This window comes from Seriola lalandi, unplaced genomic scaffold (assembly GCF_002814215.2).
Source record: "Seriola lalandi dorsalis isolate HSWRI2012SDOR001 ecotype SW California unplaced genomic scaffold, Sedor1 jcf7180002054294, whole genome shotgun sequence".
Lineage (NCBI taxonomy): Eukaryota > Metazoa > Chordata > Actinopteri > Carangiformes > Carangidae > Seriola > Seriola lalandi.
In genome coordinates this window covers 681,601-702,622 of record NW_019524847.1, presented here as the reverse complement: position 1 = coordinate 702,622, position 21,022 = coordinate 681,601, and the positions used below count along the sequence as shown (strand labels likewise).

The window sequence follows — 21,022 nt, the reverse complement described above, 5'->3', positions numbered from 1 at the left end:
GATTCTTGTGTGTCTTTCAGTGCTTACAACTAAAATGTGATCATTTATAAGACGCCTTTTTACCTGTGTCACACAATTTTTTGAAAGTACCAAAATTGAAGCAGCAGAACCAAACTTATCTTTATTTTCCATACTTATAATACACATTTGGGCAGTTGGGACTTGGCGCCTGTCTGTCTGCATGCAGCGCCCTCTTCCTTTATCTTGCTAAATTCCTCACTATCTTACAATACCCTTACCTTACTAACTGATACAGTCTGGGGGTCCCTCCCGGCCCCCTGGTAAGTTGATCACAGGTGTTACACTGTGAGGCCTCTAAATGAAAACACCTTTTGTTTCTACACTCTTTTGATCCATTTGTCATCCTGTTTGACCACATGTCTGTAAGGTCAGCTTATTTACATAAAGCCCCCCCCCCCGCTCTTTGAGTCAATGACATCACTCCAAACATAGTACGAACGAGTTCATAAAATATTGGTAGGGATAATTCTGTCTTCCCAAAGTATTGGTAAGGACATGTCCCCACCGTCCATATGCAAATCTCCCCCCTTGATGTTGAGGTTACACAAACACACTGTGAAAGAAGAGGTGCTTTTGTGACCATCTGTGCAGATACAAAGCAGAAAAGTGAGTGTTAAAGTCAGCGCTCAAAGTTCCCACACACTGTGTGACACTGAAGTTAAAAGAATTTGTTTGTCTTTACTAACTATTCATTACGTCAGTCTATTATTTGATTGTGTGGTGAGCTACAGCTGACTAATATATGCAAACATGCCAGCATAGGAACAGTGGTTATATAACCTTAGATAATTATAAATGTACTCGTCATAGATGCACTCCAGTAACAAATAGCACTGCATCCCTGCTGCCAATTAAACCTGTTCATTACTGTTGAATAGATCCTGCTGGCAGACAGTCAAGCTAACCACCAGCACTAGAAACAGAAACAGAAACAGAGAGAGACCAGTAAAGCTGGAAATTTTTCGGTGAACAGTTTGAGCCTTCTGGTGTCGAGTCCTCACTGCGCGCTTGAATGCTGCAGCTCTGGAGGAGAAATGTGCAATAGATTAAGAGGAAGAAACCCCCTGAGGGCTGCACACACAAGAGAGAAGAACAGCTGATATGAAAGGAAATGGATGGAAAGGATGGGATTCGTTTATGTCTGTGCATGTGAGCATGTCGGTCAAAGAAAAGAGTGTCATAGTGAGAGAGCTGCTGAGAAAGTGTCTGTGTTTATGTGTATAAGTCCTCTCTCTGATGAATGACAGCTGAGCACAGTTGCTTTTATTACCAGGATGACCAACCTCCTTCCTTCACTCCCTCCACTCTCTTTATCTTACCCCCTCCCCTCTCTGCTTTGTGATATGAATACACACTGGACAGTCCCTGGCATCACACCGTCTGATGACGTTCTCACTGAGTTTTCCCCCGAGCTGCCATCTTTGTGTGGCCTTCATCGCCACTGACTCTTTATTAATACTCCCACATTGTCTGTGCATTAGTGGCTTGTATGTCTGTCACTGGCTTCACTCATGTGATAGGAGGTGATTGGCACTATCCAGACCTATCCTTCCACAACAACAACTACACTACAGAATATTTTTAATATTAGTTTAACATCTGGTCTCTATAAGTCAACTCAGGCTGATTTACTGTGTCAGCTGGAAGAGACTGCCCTTTAAAATAATTATTTTCTTGATGTCTTTGTCTTCACTAACTGTGAAAAGCAAGTCATGAGACAGTCTGATTGGTATGAGCCGGTTGGGCTGATCACTCAAGCTGGCAACAAGCTGAATCATACTGGTTAGGGTTGCGTTATGCCGGTCCAATTGTTAGGCACTCAGCTGGTAAAACTTGCTTTACCCCTCAGCTCATGCTTACGGGATTCCCGTAGCTGTCTCAACAATGACGATTAACTTAGAAATAAAGTGATCATTTGCTCACAGCTTACACATATACTGTCATTTCATTAACAAAATTAAGCACATGGAGTTTTAACAAAAACAAACAAAAGAAAAAAATATTGATTTTAAAGGATGGTTTTAAAACAGATTGATGACACTTTATGCTTTTAAACTTTAGACAAATATTTATATACAGACTTTATAGCAGGGAAACACTTGCATTTATTTTTTCATTTAAAGATCTGGTCAGATTCGATGTAATTTTCCTGTCTGTGTATGTGGGTGGGCTGCTGCTGGTGGGACTCAGGAATGTCAGGGGTAACAAAAAAAAAAAGAGGGGGAGTTGGTGGCTCTGGAGGGAGTGAGGGGGGTCAGAGGTCGTTGGATATCATGTTTCCAAGATGAGCTGCATGGTCAGAGACTTCAGGAGCCTTTTCTCATGAAGCATGGCCCATTGAGTCATGAACATTTGCTTAAGACATACTCCCACGGTTAAGAGATTTGATTTTGTTGTCTGACAAAAGGCTGTAGCTGCTGTGTCGTCCTACGCCTGCGTATCTGTAGCGCACTGAAATTCTGCAGTTAGCAATAACCTGAAGTAGTGAATGTCTTGTCTGTTCCTCTTCCTAAAGTACTTTCCAACTCCTGCTCATTCAAAAGTTCTGTATAAATGACTTGCTAATGTTATTTACTTACATTCACAATGGTACCTTGAGACGGTATCTGGTCTTCTCAGGTCTTCTCCCAAAATATCATTTGAGAATTTAAAAGAAAACTTTTTTTTTTTTTTTTGCCACAAAAAGCTACAAAATATAAACAAGAAAACCGAATAAAAGTGGCATCACCGCTGAGTGAAAACAGACCTCTCTTGTCCTGCGTTTATGAAACATTGCACTGTGCTGAAAACTGTCCTTTCCAAAGTGTGTCGTTACAGGAAGTAATGTAGTTAAATGCCATTTGAACTGAAACTAATTTAGTTTAAACTCTGCGCTCCTGTAGTTTATCTGTATAGATTTCTGTATTGGTGAAAATCTGCCATGTACTGGTCAAAATCTCTCTCTGGGGACAATAAGCTGAAAACTAAACCTTAACACTAAAAATAGGTATTTGGGGCAGAGTTAGTTTGTCTTTGTGAGTGTGTGTGTTTGTGTGTGTGTGTGTGTGTTTGTGTGTGAGTGTGTTTGCATTGATGGAACAGGGGTGGTAACCATAGAGCTGAGCTCGGGAGGGGTGTTTGTTGACGAACAACATACCAGTGTGTGCCTCGTGTGTGTGTGTGTGTGTGTGTGTGTGTGTGTGTGTGTGTGTGTGTGTGTGTGTTTGATGACCTAGTTCAGCACAGGTAAAGATCGTGTGTCTATTTAAAGAGGGTGATTCTCTGTGAGCAGCTGATAGCCAAAGTGTTTCTGTGGTTGTTTCCCTCCAGTCTAAACTGTGAGGAGGCTTCAACATTATTCTGACCACAGAAACCCCCAGTGGACACACACATATATTGGAAGCACTATCTTGTGTTACACGGTGTTGAAAGGAGGGTTACCGTCCTCTTCTCCTGCAGATTTATAAAACTCCCCGTTGTCTACGAAACACATCTGCAACTATTTGTTCTTATTTATATTCCATCAGCTTTTTGTTTTATAGTTTTAATCATCCATGTCTGAGTGAGTGCACCTTTCACTTTCACAAGGGAGCGCACCATACTGGACGAAAACCAGCTTCCTCTCCAACATCTGCTGGGCTCCAGGCAAATTCCATTTGTTTCTCAGATCCATTACAGACAAGAGAGGATGGGGAGGTTTGTCCATCATCGCCACATAGATGTGACTGTACTTTATTCTGGCACCAGAGGAAAACATTTCTAAACACAATTAGTTTGGTTTCACTTTGTCCTACAGCGACAACACTTTGCTTTGTATTTGAAGGGTGAGGTTGACTGTAGATTGTTATGTGGCTAACGCTTTTCTCTGATGTTAAAACACTAAAAGACGTCCATTGGTTTGAAACACCACACGCTTTTAACCCTTCAGCTATTTGACCTGACAAACCTGCTCAACGTCTCTGCTCAGCACATTTTTATGTATCTCAAGCACACACATGCCGAAGGTACAGGGGGGTTGATGCATAGAAAAACCAAGTCTTGCAAGTTGGAGCTGAACGTAACGCTGAAAACAGTATTGGTATTTTCAACTTTTATCCATATTTCATCCTTAAATATTCAGGCAAATTCTTTGAGCTTTAGCTTGATGGAAACTTTGGACAACACACTGAGCAAACTTGTACATTTTCTCCAACAAACTGATCAATTTACTGATTACTGAGAGGTGGAAAACCGGTGTGATGATGATTGTAGGATGATAATTTTACTGTTAAATAACTGTTTGTAAGGAAATTTCCATTTAGAGGCAACAAATAACAAGAGTTAAATGTTTAAGATACATCTCCTGTGAGACTGTTTGTCCTCAGCAACTAATCCTATCCCACTGAGTAAACTTGCACTCTAAGTTGATCTACTCAGAACAATATGTGTGATTAATTATTGATTGCTAAACATACAATCAGTATTTGAAAGGAAGAGACTACAAAGCGAGTCATTTTAAAGAAAGACAGTGAGACAAATGCTCATCATCTCATTAGACCTTAACCAGTTAAATATAATACAATAAGACTAGAGTCAGAAATCTCAAAGCACTGGCTGTTTACACTGAGATATTTACCCGTCGTATCTCAGACACTCTTAGATAGAATCACGTCTCAGTGATGCTTGAGCAAGTATCTGATAGACTGAGTTCTGTCAAATCTGCATATGGCTGCAAATTTCAATCTGTAGACCAAATAGACAGAGACATTTAGAATATGTGGCATCTGATCCTGCGTGACAGTGATGCAGGCCGACGGTCATTCTGTAACTGAAGCCTCCTCGAACACAGACACAGACACAGACTGGACATACAACTAAACCCGAAATCACTCACATACAAAAACAATGTGACTTCTTTCCATGAAATTTGGTTGAAACATTCATGGTCCCCAGAGGCTGAATCCTGATGAGTTAGTAGACCCCATGAGTTTTCATCATGACAACAACAGACCAGGTCATTTTTCCTCCCCACTGTCACCAGGTGCCTGCTCATTGTGGGAACTGTTTGTCCCTATAATATTGTCTTGACCAGCATTTAAAGCGCCTTGAGATAATGTAAGTTATGATTTGATGCTATGCAAATAAAATGTAACTGAATTGACTAACTATAACTGCTAACTATGGCATGCTAACATGCTTAACGATAATTGTAAACATAAAGTGATCCAGTGTTTTTCCAGGCGTGATGAAAAAAAACACTGGCTCACTTTTACTCCACCATCAAACACGCATACCGCTCCATCCCCCGCGCCCAGATGGTCCCGACATTCAGACAACAGCTGAAGAGGGCCAAACCAATCAGGGCTACTACAAGGAGACGGACTCCAGAAGCATTGGAGATGCTTCAGGACTGGAGTCCACTGACTGAGAGTCTATGAGAGGCCCTGAGGACAACAGGCGGCTGACACTGTCTGTTCATATATTAACTTCTGTGAGCAGATATGCCTCCCAACCAAAACCAATCATTAAATGCAACAACCACAAGCCCTCGTTCACCAAACAGCTGAGAGAACTCAGGCACCAAAAAGAACAGGCATACAGGGAGGGAGACGTGGATACCTTCAGACCGGCTAGACAGAACCTGAAGAAGAGGGACTACGAAGCCAGGCTGAAGTGTGATTCAAACAACAACCCTGCAGCCGGCTGAAATACACTCAGGGCACTCACTAATAACAATAAGGGAAGCCCTGCAATCACCCCATCCATCCCCTGGTCTGGCAGATGAACTTAACACTTTCTTTTTGCGTTGTTTTACTCGTGTGTTTTTGCACCAAGTTAAATTCCTGTGTACTATGTACATTTGGCGAATAAAAGGGATTCTGATTCTGATTAAACATATGAAAATCCTATATTAGCATTAAGCTAAGGCTAATCCCTGTCATGTCTTAAAGGGACTGATTTCAACATGGCCTATCCAAACCAAACAGTTACAACTCAAGCCAAACAAAACTGACTAAAAAAAAAAAGGAGACACAGAACAGAGAGAGTGAGAGCAGAGCGAACAGAGAAGAAGGATTAAATACTTACGTGTGTTCCAGTAAAAAATAGGTCACAATTTCCCACTTGTCCAACACTTTAATTTAATATACCTCAAAAAGTAATGACCAAATTTCTATTAGCTTGCTAACTATAGCATGCTAACGTTATTAACGACAGCCATAAACACATGATGATGCTGTTAGCATTAAGCTGACAAGCCAAGGCAGCTAAGGCTAATTACAGTCATGTTTTAAAGGGACAACTGTACAAAGGATTTCAACACAGTCAACCACAACTGTCGAGCTAAACAACAAGCATTTACAACTCTCTCCACTCTCCATCTCCATCGAACCATTAACATTTTTTGACTGACTCAAACTGACACTCCTGAGTCATTACAACATCTTTCAACTCCTCTTTAGCTCTAACTGTAATACGTGCAGAGTTACACTTTATTCTGCACACACACACACACACACACACACACACCACACACACACACACACACTGGTGAGGCGTAAATCAAATTGCAAGCCCTCAGATGAGACTGCTTTACTTAGTTTCTATATTTATAGATAAAAACCTAACTCACACATTCCCCACATGCACAACTTATGTGAAGCACAGCAACATGTTTATGGAAGTTCAATGACGCTCTTTCACGGTTAGCACAATAAATGACAGAATAAAGCATGTGTTTCTTCACTGCTGTGTGAGTGCGGCTGCACCCAAGGAGTTGGGAGACAATGGGTGCTCACAGCTGATTCAGTGCAGGGGGGCGGTGGGCGTAGACACATGTACAAGCTTTCTCTTTCTCTTTATTCTCTAGTTTAGACATACACAATGAAAACTATTCTCTGGCTTCACGATTTTAATGAATTCAAAACAAGTTAACACAGAAGCACTCACTGTTTTGTATGTACTGTATCACATGCGTGAGTGTGTTTTGTCTTGTTGGTTTTCTCTCAAGAATCAAGGTGACATGTTTTATGTGCTCTATGTTACAAATCTGACTCTGAGTAGGTCGAAAAATTGGAGAGGAAAAGGTAGAAAACTAAGAGCATGTGCACATCCAAAAGTATAACTAATCCAGGAGAGGGGGAGGGGGGTGTGGCACTCTGTGAGCCCACGGACCTCTCTCTTTGCTTTGGTGGAGTGGTTACATAACATAACCCACCATCCAGCCTGTGGATAGACCAACTCTGATACAATCATCGCACTGAGCTGTTGTGCACGTGCACGTGTTAAGAGGGGTGTGTGTGTGTGTGTGTGTCTTTCTCTCTCTCTCTCTCTCTCTCTCTCTCTCTCGCTCTTTCTCTCTCCACGCCCCCCTCCCATCTTTCATCCCAGTCCTCTCATAGGTTCTTTGCAAAGGTAACGGAAAGACCGGGGGCTTTATAAAGATCCACTTTGTTCACTCGGTCTCGCTGCTCGTTTCATTTTTTCGGTCTTTCTCGTTTCCGCACAGCTCACACCAAAATGCCCAGCAAGAGGAAGAAGAACAAGCGTCGCATGAGGAGAGTGGTAAGCAGTAGCAGGCGCACTTTCCTCCCCCCCCCTCGCTAGGTTTTTATTCTCATCACGACCATATATAAAGTCTCTAGATTATGAATTTAAGTCAGTTAGTGGGGACCTTCCGCTCCGAAATATTACATTTTGATCATTTGTGGTAGTTGATGTTTTGTGCGTCTGTTTATAGTTTTTTTTTTTTCCCGAAAAAGAAATAAAAACTAGTCTTTGTTCACTTAACCCACAGTGTTTGCCGATGCCTAAAAATGGGAATAGCCTACTGCTCAAAATCTTGTAAATATCCACTTCTGATCAGATTAAGCTTCTAATCAAAAACTTAAATCCAAAATTCAACAGAAAGAAAAGAGACCAGGTGTTTATTTTTATTTTTAAACTTTTGGTACGTCGTGTTGTGTTAATTCTGTTACTATCAATCATGACTTATTGGACTGCACACATTCACGCTGTGTTGTTGCTTTTCTTGTGACGCGCGCTGCTGCGAGGAGCGCTCCGAGCTCCGCGCGTAAAATCTCGCAGATGTAAGAAGGCTGCACCAAAATTACACATATGGATAAAATATCGAAATTATACCGTCAGTTACAGCTGCGCGACACTTCTGGTTCCAGGTTGAAGCACAAGAGACAAAGACGATTGTTAAACTCCATGCGCCATGTGGGTTCTGTGTCAGATGGGAAAAGCAGGGATGGAGATTTTAGGTTTCTGTATTTCTGTGGTTTATAGTCATTAATCGTGAAAGGCGCCACATTCAAAAACATGAAAAAGAATATTAACTTCTCCACCCCTCATGCACATACACTCATAGTACACGATGTCTTGACTTATGGAGCTACACTGTTGTCATTCTTATGCAACTCAATGTGCTGACGCAGCAACGTCGCTTACATGATAATTGACATATGTCACTCCATCCGTCTTAGATAACTGTGAGAAATTTCACTTCTGAACATTCAGTGCCCAAAGCGATGGGGTGGGTGTGGCAGAGAGGGGAGGGGTGTATGGTGAGTGAGAAAGTAACACAGAAGCTCCAGTTTCTCAGAGGGCAAAGGTTACTCCATCCCCAAAAACTGTTTTCTGACTTTGTTTAATCACAATAGTTAATTATTTCAAACCATGTTTTATCTTCTAATTTAAATTTAAATATAATCCCCTGCTTCACCACTAAAGGCTGAGTTAAAGCCCGGTCCTGCTGTTCTGGTAAGACTTCTCAGTATGGAGTTTGTGGCATTCTTCCTCAACCCCCACCCTCCCTTAAGTGCCTGGCTGGCTGGCCGGTCCGTGACTCTCAACACCACACAACTGTATTTGGTAGTGTCTTGACCGGAGGAATGTCTTGCTTTAGTTTTGCCAGACTGGAGTCTGCACAGTCTCTCTGATTCACTCTGCTAGTCTGCTAGTGACACTCAGATAAAAATGGCACCTGAAGTCAGTTACAGTGTGGTGTTATCACCAACTCTCTCTCAGAGATATCAGAGCTCAGTAAAGGGAAGGAGCTGCCGAACACTTGAAGTCATCAAGCTGAGTGCTCCTTGTTGGCCACACCAACTTTGTATGCACCTTTGATAAAAAGGGTTTTTCTCCGAGGAAGGCCGGGCCTCCTTGATGCAGCCTGAGGAACACAGTCAACAGCATTGATTAATTGAAGTTTATATATTACTTTGTGGTAGTGAGGTTTGGATTCTAGACAGCGAGCTATTTGTGGGCAAAGAAGAGGGGGGGTTGTTTTGATGGTGGCAAACTGGACAGGCGTAGACATATGCACCTACACACACAAGCTCCGCTGGCTTACAGCATTGGTCTAGCACTGTGAATGCCGAACTGGCTGTCGGCCTAACAAAAGCATTTTCGGGGAGTGATTGTAACCTGATTATAACCTGATTATGATGTGATTAGGCCCACTGTCTGGCCCGCGGGGCACCCATCAGTGCTGCTGACTCGCACGGTTTCCCTTCCCGCTTCACCAGACCTGTCAGGACCGCTCTGATTCAACTAATTAGCTCCCATTATCTAACTAGCTTTGCTGGGCCCACTCCCAGTTACTCAGCCCCTCCCTTCAGTGGTCTGGGCTCCTAAAAACCGCCATTAAAGCCCGAGGGGGTTTTGTCCGGAGCTGAAAAACATGTCGGACCTGGCTGGGATGGCATGCTAGGTATTCCTGCAGACAGAAATGTGCTAGAATGAAGCTCAGGCTGACAAAAACATAAGTATTTGAACACGTTGAGGCACTCAAAAGCATTCAGACCTTAAACCTCACATTTGCCTGTTCCTTTGTACTTTGACTTTATCTTTTATCAGTTTGCTTGACATACTCAGCGCCTGTTTGAAGACATTTTACCATCAGTTTCATTAAGTACTCAAGAGGAATCAAGTTCCCCACTCCTCAGCTTTCAGATTTTAAAATCTCAGTTGTTTGAAATAAAATATCAACGTGTACTACCCTAAACTAATTGACTTAGTTTTAATTTAATTACACTTGGTAATTTGCACTAATTTACAAGTAAGACATCATTGAAATGACAAAACAACAATCATTAACGCAGAGGTTTTTGTGTCTTTCCCCCTTTGCAGCAAGCTCAGAGGAGAGCCCTCGAAGAGCAGCACGCGTCCAACCCGCCCGTCAAAGCCAGCCCTGGGATTGCCGCAAGTGCGCCCCCTGCAGCAACCCCAAAGAAAGCCGCTAAAACTCCGGCGCGAGCTCCAGAAAAGATCCCAGAGGTCGTTCCCATTGCTGTCCCCATTGTTGAGACCCCCAAAGCAGAACCAAAACCAGTTGTGAAAGAACCTGTCGTAGAGCCCGTCCCAGTCAAAGCAGAAGCACCAGAGCCCGAGGCTGTGGTGCTGGAACAGACTCCAGCGGAAGTTGAGGTTGAAGTCCCAGCACCGGTCACTGAAGAAGCACCAGTCGTCGAGACTCCACCAGCGGCGCCCCCTGTAGTTGAAGCTCCTGTTGAAGTCGTACAGGAGGCTGAACCAGTCATTCCTGAAACAGAACCAGTACCTGAGGTAAGAAAGCTTTTTTTAAACTCTCAAATAGATTTCGTCGGCGGAGCCATGTTTCAAAACTTCCCAGTAAAAAATGTGTTTTGTTGTTGCCATTAGTTTTAGAAATCAACTGTGCAACATCTCACCAAGCAGGTTCCTTGGCTGGCGTGTTGGGCTCAGCATGTACCTTCATATAAAGTGCTTGCAGTTGCCAATTTACATGCTTCTTTCTCAAATGTTGGAGAAATTAGCGTCATCAGGTTCCATTTTGCATATGGTTTTCTGTAAAGAGACACGTTCTATTGGATGTTTGAGTTTATATTTTGTCAGCGTGAGTTTTGCTGGCTTTTGTGAAATGGTTTGGGTCTTTTTTTAGCTCCTCTTTGGTCAAAATGTGCTGTGGCTCGGTCCTCATGGGAGAAAGGAGGTGGAAGTGGTGGGGGGTGGGAGGCATAGGGAACAACATGTTCCATTTAGCAAAGAGGTGGAAAGTAGGAGAGGGATTGTGTGTTACATCAGTGGGAATCCAGGCAGAGGTTTTTCATCACCTATATCTAAACTGCCAATAAGGACGCATCTATCTTTTTTTTTTTCTTTTCTTCTAATGTATGCCATCAAGGAGGTTGCTTTGAGTTTTGAAGTCGATTAAGCTAAAGGAAAAAATGATTGGCTTTAAGAAGTGATTTTGTTTTATACAAGCGTTTGGTCTATACTGCAGTTTTACATAGATTCATACCAAAAATAAGTATACCACAAAATAATGTCTCATTAGGTTGTTTTTGCCCTTTAAATACATTTTTATTAGCAAGTTGAAAAATAGTGGTCTTTGTTGTTTCATGCAGACTTCATTCACATATACTGGGACAAAATGTTCTGTCTCAACCAGTAGACTGCAGGCGATGTGGAGACGTACACACGAGCTGCACACCGCACATACATGTACATGTGCCTAAACACGCGTGCACACGCACACACGTGCAAATGCATACATGCACACGCGTACATTTGTACAGCTATCTCTGTGGGGACTCGTCACTGATACAATGCATTTCCTAGCTCCTTACCCTAATCTTAACAATCCCAACTAAATGCCGAACTTCATCCCGTACCCTAACCTAAGCATTTTTCTAACCCTAATCCTGAAACCAAGTCTTAACCCTCAAAAAGTTCTTTAAACTTGTGGTGTTCAGCATTTTTGTCCCCACGAAGCACCACAGACCCCACAAATATAGTTAAACAAACACACACACACACACACTAAACTCCTGGTCTTCGCTCCCAGTAACTGAGCCATGAGCACATATGGTGCACATGTATGTGCTCACATGTATGTTAGTGTGCACATGTACACAAGGCCCAGTGTAAGAGGAGACATGAGGTGTTATTAATGAGATGTTCATTTCCTTTGACTTCACTCAGAGCTACACTGTGCTCCAGTAATCACAGAGATGTCATTTAGTTGCAGATTTGGGTTGTGACCTCTGACCCAGAAGTGTTGCTCTACGCACTGATCTATACGGGGCCAGTAAAGACGTTTCTATAGGAGATTGACTGCCCATCACTGTGTAGTTGTTGAGCTGCGGCAGTATCAACCCCCTCCGTCCCTCTGTCCCTTCATCCCTACCCCCCTCCTTCTCTCCTTCCCTCCCTTCCTCCCATCCACCACACCACCCATCTCTCCCCTTCCTCCCCTCTTGCCTCACTTTTTGTCAGCTCCTCCACTGCTTGCAGATGTGCCAGATTCAGCTGAGAAACAGAAACACACGCAGACTCTTTTGTAAAACTGAAAATTAGTCAGTGCAGACTGCAGCTGCAAACACGTACAGCTGTATGTTTTACTTGCTTCGTTTTGTGAACTTTTTGTCAGATTTTGTGAACCCTGAGTTTTGTTTACCCTTTGGTAAACTTGCACTTGCGGCCACAGTTGTACAAGAAAGCGTTCGCTCACAGATGATAGAATCAGAGCAGGCATAAATGGGGCTCGTATTCAGCTGGCTTTGGGGCCAAAAAGAGGTGGCCCCGCAACTTCTGGATGCCGCCACGGAGAGTCAGGTGAGTATAAACCCACCACTCAATCTACAGAGCCGCTGAATGCGTTTCATTTTTCTGTGGCCTAAAGCGACGGTGGGTGCGGCTCCTGCTGAGGCTGAACATTTTGTACCAGCTTGCTCCCTCTGTGCTCCTGCAGCCCTCCACTCCTCCCCCCTTCTGTCCCTCACAGTTTTCCCTTGTAAATTTGCTCTACCTCGTCAACCTTCCTGCCCTCCCACCGCTTGTTCCTCTCTTGTCTCTCCTTTCTCCCTCCTCCCCCCTCCTCCTCCTCCTCCTCCTCCTCTGCCCTCCCTCTTTAATTTCTCTCCTCTTCTCTCTTGTCCCCCTTCCCTTCTTCCATCATCCCCTTTCTCTCTTCCCCTCCTATGGGCAACCTGTGGGCCCCTATTAACTGGTCTAATTAGCACATGCACGCGTCCATACATGTGTCTTCCTTCTATAGTTAGTTCTTTACTGGGAGTACTGGGAGGGGGCTGCACTGGGAAAGGTGGGATATTGAGTTCCATGTTGGGTGGTGGGGGGTACATCTGCCTGTTGAAGCATGTTTGTAGTTTAGCCTTTGGTATTTGTGTGCTGAAGAGGAGATTACAGACAGCTGTCACAACCTTTTTAAAGTCTCTGACGGATCTCTAGTGAAGGGATGACTCGGGGTACGTTCAGTTTCAGTTTGCTCACAATGAAAACAGCAAATGATCGGTGAGCATATTTTCTTTTTATCACATCTGACATTTAGCCGGAGAGAGAGAGTAGTGGAGGACAAAGATGTGTGAAGTGATACTTATTTCAGACTTAGTTAGAAAAATGATCACCTTGTGGCAAAACATGGGCCCCACAATCCTCCCCCAGCCTTCCTACACACACACACACACACACACACACACACACACACACACACACACACACACACACACACACATATATATACTACCCTCCCCACACCTTCTCGCAACTTTTATGGGTTTGTTTTGTGAGACACGCACTTTTGCACAGAGAAAAGTCAAAATGTCTCGACTTCTGCTTTAATTTTTGCTTTTTAAGAACTTCCCTTTTATACTGAGAATGACTTCACAGAGCCTGTTATATATTTTCTTTATTTCATTTCTAGTTATCTTGATAAAGAAGATTGGTCCTTCCAAAATCTGTATGTGTGAGTGGTTGTGTGTGTGTGTGTGTGTGTGTGTGTGTGTGTGTGTGTGTGCGTGTGCATAAAGTTGGTTGGAACATAGAGTTCAGTGCATTTAGGTACACTATGTCATTCTTCTTGTGTTAAAATGGGCTGCGTAAAATGTAGCTGTTCCTAGATCAGCTTTGGTTTGTGCTAAATTCGACTTTTAGTAGGACTTGTGGTGCGGGATCTGTGTGCAGATCAGTTTGGTACAGAGTGTTCTGGTGGTGGGACACGCTGGAGGGTGCGTGTGTTTTACCATCAAGCAAAGGAAGGCCTATAATCCAGCTCCCTCCCTCCCTCCTTCCTTCCTCCCCTCCTCCTCTCTCCCCCCTATACCATCCCTCCAAGGTCATATCTGCCGCTCTCAACTATACGTGCATGTTTGCCTACTTTTCTACTGCTTTTGTTCATTAGTTGTGTAAAATGCTGCAGGACTGGATTCCTCACCTCTCAGTTGCACAAGAGACAGAGATGGTCAAGTGTAACCACATGTGTCTGAACTGTCTACTGTGACAGTTTTTACTCTCTTCTAACAACTGTAGATGGATGAAATTAGATGTTTCTGTTCCAGTAGCAGCAGCAGCACAGGGAGCCTGCGTGCACTAGACTTGTCCTACATTGAAGAAGAGCTGGTACAAAACAGGATAAATAATTTACCGTCAGACCATGAACGTTTACAATATTTATGTGCCGCTCCCTGTGATTGCCACTATGGCTCAGCGCACACGGCTGCACAGTGGGCACCAACAGTGGCCATTAATGCTACTGGCAGCTGTTCCAGCAAAACGATGGCACGGCTGCAAAATAGAAAAATATGATCTTTGATGATGACTTTGATCATTATCTGCCCATTTTTTGGCATCTGTGTTTTAATACTAATAACACTATAACTTGAATAATAATAAGAAATTGTCCTAAAGCGTTGGAAACCAAAGAAAATCGTCTTGCTCATGGTCAACTTCTCTCTCCATCGCCCACTTGCGGTATCATGAATGCCGATGAGATGATAAAAGATGTAATTAAACATGTGGGGGTTTTAAATTTGTGTGGGTTTTGTGGAGTAACAGCAAACGCTGATTTAATGAGGTGAATATTTCAGTTTTCTGAACCTAAGGTGGTTTTTACAGAGGGGGTGAGAGGAGGGCGTAACAGCTTCCCATTGTCCAATTGGTTGTAACCTTCCCGTAGATAGTATAATGTTTGTGTGGACTGCCAGTCCATTTTGGCAAACGTTTCCTGTTTTTTGGAGGCATTAAACCTGTTCAGAGCCTCACTGGGTTTTTGCCTTGAGGCCATCACAGCTACAGTTTGGTTGTTGTGCAGAAGATTATTTGGCTCTGGGCACATTTTTTAGGACAGCTGTTTGTGCGCTTCCAGTGCTCGACCTTTAAAATTAAAAAAAAAAAGGTCAGAAAACAGGAGAATGGCAGCAGCACAAAATGAACCAAATATTTTTAATGGCCTATAAATGATTGTTAATGTATCCCAGAGTGCATTTTTAACGAGGTCCACTTTTCTGCCAACTACACTCTGTCTTATTAAATACACGTATATGATCATGATTGTTTTGCTGACTCTTGAATAAACACTTTCCCTCTTTCCATTATAGATCACACCCCCAGCTGAGGCTCCAGTGGCAGCTCCTGCTGAGGCTGAGGTAAAACAAACCTGCTTTTTACAAACGCACACACGCACACACGCACGCACACACGCACACACGCACGCACGCACGCACACACGCACACACACACACACACACAACCCCTTTTCTGTCCCTCAAACCTCAACTCGTTCAGGCAGTATATATTTGTGGTGTGAGCCCGAGGCAAGTAACACGGGTGTGAATGAGTACGAGTGAAGCATAACTCACCATGACACTTTTCAAGCACTTTGATTTTTGAACAGCACATTTGAGAGACAACTTCAAACGGCTTTAAAGAGGCTCTGTGTAGAACAGAGCAACATGAGCAGTGTGATTAAATAGACACCTTTCAGGTTTCTCTGGAAAATCTTGAAAACTGGTAAAAAAAACAAACAAATACCACAACCACAAAAACATGCTCCCTTAACTTTTCCAAGATAATGAAAGTGAAAAAAAAAGGGGGGGGGGGGAATCACTGGTATAATTAATTAGTCGCCATTTAAAATTGCCCTTTTAAAAGTACAACAATCTCACATTTCTCAGTGTATGTGATGTTTCTGCTCACGTGTCAAAACGCTTGTGGAAGTGACGGCTTACGTACAAAACAAGAGTATCTCAGAGTTTCCACTCGTGTTTTATAAGTTTACAGCAGCAGCAACTGGACAAGAGACAGACCTTTTAATGGAAATGTGTTTAAAGTTTCTGTGACTTAACTTGAGCTTCACACCTTATGAATAAGAACCACACTTTGCCTCAGGTCTCTTTCTCTTAAATAACAGAGCTCTCACATCACAGTCTGGCTCTCATACTCAAAACAAAAAAACAACAAAGAAACATCTGTTTTATGAGTTGCACTGATTCTGCAAACAACTCAGCACATAGAAGATCTTGCTGATTCTCATTACTGATAAAAAAAAAAGAATCAAAACAGCCTGAAATTGTAGTTAGTAAGGGGTTTTGACTTAAGTGCTGCAGTTGATGTGAATCCTAAAAACCACAGCAACAACGCTCAGTTCAGTGTGATTATAAGATTACTGTCTGTGCAGACAAAAAAGTTTGCATTTAAGTTAAAGAGATAAAGAACCATTGTTTGTTCATTCTGCTGTTCATCTGTCCGTCCATCTATTGATCGAATTATCTGTCCCGTCAATTAAGAGTTTGCTTAACTGTGTTTTTTCAGGTTCAGTCAGTTGACACAGCAATCGTAACCACAGAGACTGAACAGGTGAGACTGAGCTTTTTATGACAGCATGGCTTCACATTATAGTCATGGATATAAAATCAGTGAATCTTTATCCAGGGAGATGCATGTTGCATGTTTTTTTCCTAACGTGTGCCGTGTTGGTTTTGCATGTGCAGACACTTGATGTCTGCGAGCCAGAGACTGAAGTTGAGGCTGAGGCCTTGGCAGAGGAAGAGACAGTCACTGAGGTGAAGGCTGAGGTCTTGGCAGAGGAAGAGACAGTCACTGAGGTGAAGGCTGAGGTCTTGGCAGAGGAAGAGACAGTCACTGAGGTGGACGTAGAGGTGGAGGCGGAGGCAGAAGTGGAAGTGGAGGTGGCCGTCACAGAGGATATCTCCGCACCAGAGCCCGTCACTGAAGCCACTGAGGAGCCGGTGGCAGAAGAACATACGAGTGAGCAGGTTTCTGCTGAGGCGGAAGCTGCTGCGGCAGAGGTGGTTACGGAAACAGTGGTGGAGTCAGTGGAGGAGGTTATCACAGAGATACCTGAGCCTGAGCAGGTGACTGAGGCGGTGATCAGTCCTGCAGCTCCAGCTGAGGAGGAAGAGGAGGACGAAGCTGAGGTGGAAGTGTTGGCTGAAGAAAGTGCACCTGAAGTTCCTGCTGAGCCTGTCACAAATGCAGAGGTGCCACACTGATATAAAAAAAAACTCCCCTCTTCTCTCTTGCAATATGATTTTTTAAAAAACGTTTCTAGAGTGTGATTTGTTGCTGGTGTGTAGCATGTGGCTTAAATGTTTCATCAGTAGGATCAAGCAGGTTTTCAAAAGCTGAAGTCTCTGATCTGTTTTCATGACATGTTTTGTCACTTGCATAATTTATTTCAAAATCTAATGTAACGGCAAACAGCACTGTGACCTTTCATTTGTTTTGTTTACACCAGGATGCTCCTGCCCAGACTGTGGAAATCCCAGTGGTGAGTGTTTTTTCTTTTTCCCCCCACATCAAGAAAATTTCAGTACATTTGACCTATTACCTTTCTTTTGGATTGTCAAGTAACTTTTGCATGAGTAGTAACACAACCACCTGTTGTCTCACCAGGTGCCAGACACTGTCCCTGAGGCTCCGGTAGAAAAGGCTGAAGAGGCTCCCGTCACTGAAGTCACAGAGGTAAAACACGAGGTTTTTAATCAGTTTCATCTTTGACCTTCTGTGAAATGTTCTGTGCTGTTAGATCATCCACATAAACTTACCTGTGTGTGTTCTCTCCTGTTCTCTCTAGGCTCCTGTCGCTCAGGACGTTGCTGACACGCTGGTTGACGACTTTGTTGTCACAGAATCTGTCTCAGCAGTGGAGGTCGCCATAGCTGAGTCTGTTGCTGTCCAGCAGGTGAGAACTATACAAACTTCTTCCCTTCATCCTCTTCTGACGACATACATCATTTAATATAAATGTTATTTCTGGAAATATATTCATCTTTGCAAAGCTGTTGCACTGTATTTCAGCACCGATCAGCACTCATGGAATGACTCTCGTCCAATCAAATTACTTGGTCGGAACAAAATGTTGTATAACTGTATTTTAAATGCAGATTAATTCAGACCTGTGGCCACCAGGGGGCAGGTTGTAACAAACAAATGCAATGCAGCCTGGTGGGCGCTCAGTGTCACTGTAAAAGTAATGTTTTAAATCAGTTCAATCAAGTCATGTTTATTTCAAATGGTCCATTCGTATGACCATTTTCTGTTCTGACCTATTCCTGTTTCTGCTGCATTTAGGAAATTGTGGCCATGAGTGACACCCCCATCACCCAAACAGAATCTGTGGATATGACCCCTGCTGAGCCTGAGCCTGAGCCTGAGCCTGAGGCTGAGCCTGAGCCTGCTGCTGCTGCCCCTGCAGTGGAAATGGTTGTTGTAAGTTACCGTCTTGGTGACTTTCTCATTAGTAGTCATATCCTGTAGCTTTGTATGTTGTACAGTGCTCAGTACATGTCTTTGAAAACACATATGTGGGTCTCTCTGTCTCCTAACCATCTTCCTTTCATTTCCAGGATGCTACTGCTGAGCAGACGTGTCTGGATGTGCTGTCAGAAGAACCCAAGTCAGAAATCTGTGACATGCCATGTCAGATGCAGCTCGCTGTTGAGTCTGTGCAGCTCAACTCAATGGTAAAAGAAAAATGAATTTAAGACGAGAGGCATAGCTTTAGCTTTAAACCTTTTCTTGGAGTCGAATGAGTCACGTGTACGTCATGTTTCCTGGTCATTTACAGATTTTTAAAAAATTTAATATGGATTTAGTGATACTCAAAATATGTTTAAGAGCCAACTTAATTAACCTGTTTGCTATTAACAGTTGTGATGTGACATTGCACTTACCTGATCCGATGCCTTCTGTTGTTCAGGAGATGTCAGTGGAGGCAGCGTTGAATGGACACATCGTTCCAGAGGTGTCCATCGAGGGCTAGATCCACGTCACACAGCTCTGAAGACCAGTTTTTTGTCTCTGTAAGAGCCTCACAGTATTGAATCAGTTCTTTATCACATAGATTACATCTAATTTTGTAGCCGTTTTATGCTCTGACCTTATTGTTCATCTCTAAACCTCTCAGCAGCCACTAACCTTTCTACTTCTCTGTGTTTCAGATTCCCCTTTGGTCATTTGGAGGACTCATAGCTTTAAAGGGAGTCAACCAGCTGACTTTTTATTTTTTATTTTTTTTAAATTTTTTTAGGGCTTATGACAGAACCGACAGGAAATCGAAGGAACATCCACACTTTGAAGTGCCTTTCCTGCCTTGGTTCCTGTCAAAACACCAAACCAGATGTCAATATGCCAAACGCGCTGCATTCAAAGGCAGCAGGACAGACTAGGACTCGTCATAAGTTTGCAGATGTAGAAAACAAACATATTGTGGCTCCTTTTAATCTGTATTTCTCTCCAAAGGCATGTACAGTGAATTTGCATCAGCAGTGGAAGCAGAGGTTGTTGAGAGGTGGAGATTCCTAAAACAAGATGAATGGCAGTGCCTGGTATTTCTTACATGTCCTCCCCTCTCCAGAACATCTGCCTCCACACTGCAGACACTCAATGCATGTGAATACTGTAGCATCAGTGAAAGAGGCTATAGCTTGTACACGGGCCTATGTTCATACTTACGGGTGGGAGGGACAAATGTTTTTGTTGTTTTTTCAGATTCACATCTCAACATCATCACAGCTTTTTGCTCGACAGGCTCTTTTTACTCAGAGTCAGAGCTCCAAACTTTCACCCCAGCCTCTGTCTCTGCCCCCTTCTCTGCCCCCCACTTCTCCTCACTGCCCCCACTCAGTGCCAGAGCTTACATTAGTCTGATGCTAAAACACTTCCCAAGAGTTTTAGGTTGTACAGCACCAGTGGCCTCTGGAGAATGGCGGACATGAAGGGGACGAACTCAGAGGTTGTTTTTTTTTTTTGTCTCTCTTTTTCCCTCACTTTCTCCTTTTTTTAAATCGTTTTGTATAGACCGTATGATGCGCTACAGTTTTGTGTTCAATGTGTCCGGAGGGGAGATTTGATGTTATGTGATCTTTGTGATGAGGATCACTCGTGGGCTGTTTGACGGTCTGACTTAATCCAACTTTGAAATAAAGCTGTAACTCATCGTGATGCTGGAGTACGTGTTTCACTTTTGATACTGTTTCACTCATAGAATAATATAATAACAGATCAGAAACGCGTCAGGAGTTCGGCAACAGAGAAACTTTCCTGGCAATGGTTGCTTTCAAAGATGCTTTTTCTAATTTATCTTTGGTTGTGAATGTGAAGCCAATTTAAATCTCACATTTTGATATTATGACTAATCCAAGGGAAATTATTTGTAAAAATAATTTTTGATAATTAACTGTAGGTGAACAAGGTAAAGAAAAATCTGGCTGAAGCTGTAGAGATTTTATTTTAGAAGGTTATGCAACGATAGTAAAATATGCTTTTATTTATGAGCACAGGGACAGGGGCACAGAATTGGGCTTGTTACTCAACAACTCAAAAACATATTGCCAGAGAATAAAAAAACCACTGATAATATTATCTTCAGTTAGCGTTCAACTTAGCTCGGCTGTTCGTTTTAGAAATGAGCAACACTTGATAAGTTGCTAATCAATCAAATAATAATGAATACTTACTGGTCACAGACAAAACCCTAGAGTAAGATGATTAAAGCTAGAACAGGAATGACACATAACTAGAAGGGCACATAACATAACTCCGCCAAGGCAAACAGTAACAACATACACCAGACTTCAGAGAAACAAAATTCATATTCATGTTGAATGACCTGGATATGCACCAAAATTGAATGACTTCTTCAGTCACTTCGCCAGTGATCCATCCCTCCTCCAAGTTCGGTTTTTGCGTAATCCTGCTGACACATAAACAGACACGGGTGAAAATATAACCTCCTTGGCGG

General features: G+C 42.9%; 1 protein-coding gene across 1 annotated transcript; it reads left to right on the top strand.

Annotated features, from left to right (window-relative positions):
• The first annotated feature begins 7,385 nt into the window (after positions 1 to 7,385).
• On the top strand, positions 7,386 to 20,223 carry LOC111654933 (uncharacterized). The gene is made up of 12 exons (XM_023406113.2): positions 7,386 to 7,542; positions 10,114 to 10,548; positions 15,357 to 15,404; positions 16,570 to 16,614; positions 16,749 to 17,258; positions 17,516 to 17,548; positions 17,674 to 17,742; positions 17,855 to 17,962; positions 18,352 to 18,489; positions 18,627 to 18,743; positions 18,980 to 19,082; positions 19,221 to 20,223. The coding sequence occupies exons 1-11, from the start codon at positions 7,498 to 7,500 to the stop codon at positions 19,040 to 19,042; spliced, it is 1,611 nt and encodes a 536-aa protein (XP_023261881.1). The 5' UTR covers positions 7,386 to 7,497; the 3' UTR covers positions 19,043 to 19,082; positions 19,221 to 20,223.
• The last annotated feature ends 799 nt before the right edge of the window (positions 20,224 to 21,022 follow it).